The sequence below is a fragment of the Gossypium hirsutum genome, chromosome A10, assembly GCF_007990345.1.
Source record: "Gossypium hirsutum isolate 1008001.06 chromosome A10, Gossypium_hirsutum_v2.1, whole genome shotgun sequence".
NCBI classification, from domain to species: domain Eukaryota; kingdom Viridiplantae; phylum Streptophyta; class Magnoliopsida; order Malvales; family Malvaceae; genus Gossypium; species Gossypium hirsutum.
This window is the reverse complement of record NC_053433.1, coordinates 108,092,781-108,099,132: the sequence shown is the minus strand read 5'-3', so window position 1 is coordinate 108,099,132 and position 6,352 is coordinate 108,092,781. Positions and strand designations below refer to the sequence as shown.

The 6,352-nt window shown below is 34.1% G+C and overlaps 2 protein-coding genes across 2 annotated transcripts; both read left to right on the top strand.

The window, feature by feature from the left end:
* Window positions 1–1,328: 1,328 nt before the first annotated feature.
* On the top strand, window positions 1,329–3,055 carry LOC107895908 (cytochrome P450 83B1-like). The gene is made up of 2 exons (XM_016821119.2): window positions 1,329–2,242; window positions 2,332–3,055. The coding sequence occupies exons 1-2, from the start codon at window positions 1,343–1,345 to the stop codon at window positions 2,941–2,943; spliced, it is 1,512 nt and encodes a 503-aa protein (XP_016676608.1). The 5' UTR covers window positions 1,329–1,342; the 3' UTR covers window positions 2,944–3,055.
* Window positions 3,056–4,340: 1,285 nt separating this feature from the next.
* Window positions 4,341–6,316, top strand: LOC107896238 (cytochrome P450 83B1). The gene is made up of 2 exons (XM_016821347.2): window positions 4,341–5,571; window positions 5,658–6,316. Exons 1-2 carry the CDS (start codon window positions 4,672–4,674, stop codon window positions 6,267–6,269), a joined length of 1,512 nt encoding a protein of 503 aa, XP_016676836.1. The 5' UTR covers window positions 4,341–4,671; the 3' UTR covers window positions 6,270–6,316.
* The last annotated feature ends 36 nt before the right edge of the window (window positions 6,317–6,352 follow it).

Here is a 6,352-nt window from a genome sequence, read left to right as displayed (position 1 = left end):
ATTTTTAAATAATATTTCATTAACATTTTTAATTAATATATTGTTATTTAAATAATAATAATTTTATGAAATATAATAGCAATATGTGCATCGCACATGATACAAAACTAGTTATATAAATAATTCATTGTAAATTTTAAAACTGTTTTTTTTAAAAAAAATATTTTATAACTTTATAATAAATTATTTAGTGCTCATAATGTTTAAAGTTAATTAAAAATATATATTCAATAATTGATAATTGAAATTAAATTAAAAACATGCAATTAACTGTTATAATATTTATATTTTAAAAATAATTTTAAAATGTTGTTTATTTAAATCCAATCTAACATCAATTATCACGTTTTTAAATTAAGCTTATACTAATTTTTAATTTCGAGCACTTATAAAATTTATGAAAAAACTTTAGAAATAATTAAATGTAACATAATTCGTACATACAATTAACCCGTTAAACTCAAGCCTTAAATGTTGGATTCTGAATTCGACCAATATTTTAAATAGAATTAATCTATTTTTATATCCATTTTTAAGTTTATTGTTTTTCTCAAACCCTTTCAATTTTTAAGCGTCTTCAAACTTGGACCAATAATTCGACTTATGAATAAGTCTAGTTCAAGAATGCTTTGCTTGACGATGCATGTTCATGGGGGCGGTTGTGATTGTTTCTTTAATCTGTGGTTTCTATGCTGTTCGTCTCTTGCTTTCTGTTATGTTTTTGCTGTTTTGGCTGATTTGTACTGCGGTTTCCTTTGATTTTGCCGCTGGTCGGCTTGTCACTTTTGGTTGGACCTTTACCCTGCTCCTTTGTTGAGGGGGTTTTTTTATTTCTTATTAATGAATTCTTTACGCTTAGCAAAAAAAAGGGGTGATGGCATTGTCAAGAGTCAGATATGGATGCATGCAACAAAATTCATATGTATGTAATGTGAGGAATGACCAATAAATGGTCTGATCATCAGATGAACAAACCCTAAAAATCTTTCTCAAAACCCGCTTAATGCTCTAGAAGAGGGATATCAACCGCTTGCATTGCATGCTGAAATATTATAACAATGCCTGAATATGACTTCACTGCCAAACAATCCATCCAATACTCCAGTATACATCATGCACATTATTCTCTAACCCCCACCTACCATTAATTGCAACCGCTAAAAATAGAAAACAGCCCATGAAAACATGAAATCAAATATATGTATGCATGTAGAACAAATGTCAACTTTAAACAAAATACAAAGCTACATGCAAACACGTATATGACAATTTTTCAAACATAAAAAGAGTTGGATAAGGGGACCTTTTTTTCTCATGTTTCAAACAGATTGAGTTGATTACAATGGCAATAGCACTGTTTATGAGTATTTTTCTTCTTGTTCTCCCCTTCTTGTTATTCGTTCTCCTAAAACATAGGGTTAGCAACAATGGCAGTTTTAATCGTCTTCCGCCTGGCCCTCCAAGTCTTCCCTTCATTGGTCACTTACAGTTGCTGATGTCTGATAACTCAGTCCCTCATCTTTTTCTTTATAGACTCTCTCAAAAATACGGTCCTCTCATGTTCTTGCGATTTGGATTTAGGCCAACCCTTGTAGTTTCTTCGGCAAAAATGGCTGAAGAGGTTATGAAAACCCACGACCTTGACTTCTGCAGCAGGCCTAATTTATGTGCTGCTGGAAAATTTTCTTACAATTCTTCTGATTTGTCTTATTCACCATATAATGACTACTGGAGGGAGATGAGGAAAATTTGTGTTGTACACCTCTTTAGTAGAGTGAAAAAGTATCGTCCCACCCGAGAAGACGAAGTTTCTCGCCTGATTGAAAAAATATGCCAATTATCTGTTGCTTCTAAGCCTATCAACTTGAGTGAGGCAGTGATGTGCCTATCAAATTCAATTATTTGTAGAATAGGCTTCTGTAAGAGGTATGATGAGGAAGGAGCTGAAAAAAGCAGGTTCAGTCGGTTGCTTAAAGAAAGTGAAGCTTTGTTTTCAAATCTTAGTTTCTCTGACTACTTTCCTTTCATGGGTTGGGTAGATAGATTTACTGGTTTTTTGAGTCGTCTTGAAAAAGCTTTCAAAGAAGTTGATACTTTCATCCAAGAACTTATTGATGAGCATCTTGATCCAAATAAATTAAAATCAGAGCAAGAAGATATAGTCGATGTGTTGCTACGAATAAAGACAAATCATGATTTGCCATTTGATCTTACCATAGATCATATAAAAGCTATTCTTATGGTCATCTCATCTTTACTTGATACTTTTATCATTAGCTTCACACGTTATGTATATATACACTCATTTTTCTCCTTTTCCCTTTTATGCAGGATGTTTTTATTGCTGGAACAGACACATCAGCGGCTACTGTGATTTGGGTAATGAACTTTCTAATGAAAAACCCAAAGTGTTTGAAGAAAACTCAAGCGGAAGTGAGGGATTTAATTAGAGAAAAAGGGTTTGTAAATGAAGATGAAGTTCAAAATTTAACTTACCTAAAAGCGGTGATAAAAGAAACATTTAGATTGCAAGCAACAGTTCCACTATTAGTGCCACGAGAAACACTTCGAAAATGCAGCATTGGTGGGTACGAAGTCCCTACCAAAACCTTAGTGTTTGTGAATGCATGGGCAATAGGAAGAGATCCCGAAGCTTGGGAAAACCCTGAAGAGTTCTGTCCAGAAAGGTTCATAGGTAGCTCCATTGACTACAAAGGGTTGAACTTTGAGCTCATACCATTTGGTGCGGGTAGAAGGGTTTGCCCTGGAATGCGTATGGGAATCGCAGTAGTGGAGCTTGCCCTTGCTAATCTCCTTTACAAGTTTGATTGGGAAATGCCAAACGGGATAAGTACGGAAGACATAGACTTTGATGTTGTACCTGGTATCACTACACACAAAAAAAATTCTCTTATCCTTGTGGCAAGGAAGATTAACGATTAATCCTTGTATTGTTATAGTAACAGTTAAATTAGGTTTTAGTTCAATAAATTTTCATAAATTAAATTTGTAATTTAATCACGACATTTAAAAAATCAAGGATAATTTCTCCTTTTTTTCATTTAATTTTTTTTATTTTAATTATTAAATATATTACTATTTTAACAAAAAAATTTATACATTTAAAAAATAGGGAAATGATTGTATGAAACAATGACGCCACGTCATCTGTATCCCTTTCCAATATTGATGTGGCATAAAACTATTGGAAAGGGATACAAATGACGTGGCGTCACTGTTTCATATAATCCTTTCTCTTAAAAAATATTAAGTGAGAATATGTATATTGTTAATGGTTGAATTAATTTTTTTTTGAATTGAAAGAAAAAAAAAGTAGTTTCTTGTTTGCTCTAATTTATAGAGTTTTTAGCCACATTTAGTTCTTAATAATAATATGTATGTTTAGTTAACTTGCAATTATTGTTCGGGAAAGAATTGTATGAATTAAAGACGTCACAAAATTTTGTATTCTTTATCAATTATTTAATGTCATTTTAGCATATTTTTTCATGTTATTGACACATCATTTTGGTAATAAAATTTTAACTTGAACCCTAGATCATGAAAGTTGAACCTTAGACTCTGAACTGGACCTTGGATTATAGATCTTGAACTTTAAACCCTAAACCATGAATCCAACGTCTAAAGTTTAAGATTCAGAGTCTAAGGTCAAGGGTCCAAGATTCAGATTAAAAAAAATTACTAAAATGATGTTTCAATAAAAATAGAAAAAAGGTGGAATTCTTTCACCGTGCTTTGAACACGAAAATTTCTCTACACACAACTGAAGAGGGTTGAGGCATTCATGGTAAGCATTGTAGAACCATTAGCTGGATGGATCGAAATCAACTATTGTCACCTTTAAGTTAAATGTTGCATTTTAAAATAGATTAAATTTAAGAATTAAGTTTTGAAAACAGTAGGAAGCATTTGCATTAACTCATCCAATATCATAAACATATAAAACATAATTGTATCTACATATAAGGTGTGCTGGTTGAGTCAAAAAGTGAAAGGAATAAGTGGGAAAGTAGAAAGAAAGAAATTTTAAGTTTGTTTGGTAGGGAAGAAGAGTGTGAGAAGAAAGAGAATAGGAGCAAGTCTTTCAAATTGGAATTAAAAAATGAGAGAGAATAAGAGAGATGATTACTTTAAGATTATGCATTTTTTAAAAATTTTATTTTTTTCTCTTCATTTTTCAACTGTATCAAGTATTGACGAAAAAAATTTTATTTTTTCTTTTAATTTTTCGATCTTTTCTACCAAATTTATAATTGTGGGATCTGAAGTTGTATTAGAATAACGCTTGCATTTGAGACTGGAGAAACTGAAGGTGAACGAGTGAATAACTGTTGCCAAGATATTGTTTTTTTTTTCATTGCCAAGACAAAAAATATCCACCCAAAACTCCAGTATACGCACAATCGTCAGAGCCTTCACCTAGTACCGCTGATATCAACCCCTCTAATAATTCAAAAGTGCCCAAAATAAAAGATATGCATATGTAGTGCATGTGTCAACTTCAAACAAAATAGAAAACTACGTATTTATCTGGTTGACAATTTTTCATTTTTCTAAATTAAAAAATAAAACAAAATAAACAGGTTGCAAGAGAATTGTATAAGCGGACTCTTCCTCTCATGTCTCAAACAGGCGCTTGTGTAGTTCACAATGGCAATAGTACTGTTTATGGTCTTTCTTCTAGCTCTACCCTTCTTCCTCTTCAATCTCCTAAAACGTAGCATTAGAACCAATGGCAATCTTGTTCTTCCTCTTCCCCCTGGCCCTTCAGGTCTTCCCTTGATCGGTCACTTACATATGCTGATGTTTGATAACTCAGTCCCTCATATTTTTCTTTATAAACTCTCTCAAAAGTATGGTCCTCTCGTGTTCTTAAGATTTGGATTTAAGCCAACCCTTGTAGTTTCTTCAGCAAAAATGGCTGAAGCAGTTATGAAAACCCATGACCTTGACTTCTGCAGCAGGCCTAATCTATGTGGTGCTCGCAAATTATCTTACAATGCCTCGGATTTGACTTTTTCACCATACTCTGGCTACTGGCGTGAGATGAGGAAACTTTGTGTTGTACATCTATTTAGCAGAGTGCAGAACTATCGTCCCATCCGAGAAGATGAAGTTGCTTGCCTGGTTCAAAAAATATGCCGATTATCCGTTGATTCTAAGCCCGTTAACTTGAGTGAGGCAATGATGTGCCTTTCCAGTTCAATAATATGTAGAGTAGCTTTCGGCAAGAGGTATGACGACGAAGGAGCTGAAAGAAGTAGGTTCGATGGGTTGCTTAAAGGAAGTGAAGCCATGTTGTCATGCTTTAGTTTCTCTGACTATTTTCCTTTCATGGGTTGGGTCGATAGGTTCACTGGTTTCCTCACTCGTCTTCAAAAAATTTCCAAAGAACTTGATACTTTCTATCAACAACTCATTAATGAACACCTCGATCCAAATAGACAAAAACCAGAGCAAGAGGACATACTCGATGTGTTACTAAGAATACAGAAAGATCGTGATTTTCCATTTGATCTGGCCATAGATCACATAAAAGCTATTCTTATGGTCTATCTCATTTTCACTCGAAATTTCTATCACTAGCTTCACACTTTATGCATATATCATATAACCTCTTTTTTTTCTTTATGTAGGATGTGTTTATTGCTGGAACAGACACAACAGCAGCCACTGTGATTTGGGCCATGTCCTTCCTAATGAAAAACCCGAAGTGTTTGAAGAAAACTCAAGCGGAAGTGAGGGACTTGATTGGGAAAAAAGGGTTTGTAAATGAAGATGATGTTCACAATTTTACTTACCTAAAAGCTGTGATAAAAGAAACGTTCAGGTTGCAAGCAATAGCTCCATTGTTAGTGCCACGAGAAACACTCCGAAAGCGCAGAATAGGTGGGTATGAAGTCCCGACCAAAGCCTTAGTGTATGTGAATGCATGGGCAATAGGAAGAGACCCTGAAGCTTGGGAAAACCCAGAAGAGTTTTATCCTGAAAGATTCATTGGAAGCTCTATTGACTTCAAAGGGCTGAACTTTGAGCTCATACCATTTGGTGCGGGTAGAAGGGTTTGCCCTGGAATGCATATGGGAGTTGCAGCAGTGGAGCTTGCCCTTGCTAATCTACTTTACAAGTTTGATTGGGAACTGTTGCCCGAGATGAACAAAGAAGACATAGACTTTGATGTCGTACCTGGTCTCACTACACACAAAAAAAATGATCTTATCCTTTTGGCTAAGAAGATTCATGATTAATCAATGTATCGTTATGGTAACTTATTTACTGCCAAATCCTTCAAGTTCATACTTTTTCCAGTTTGAACCACATTCTTATCAAA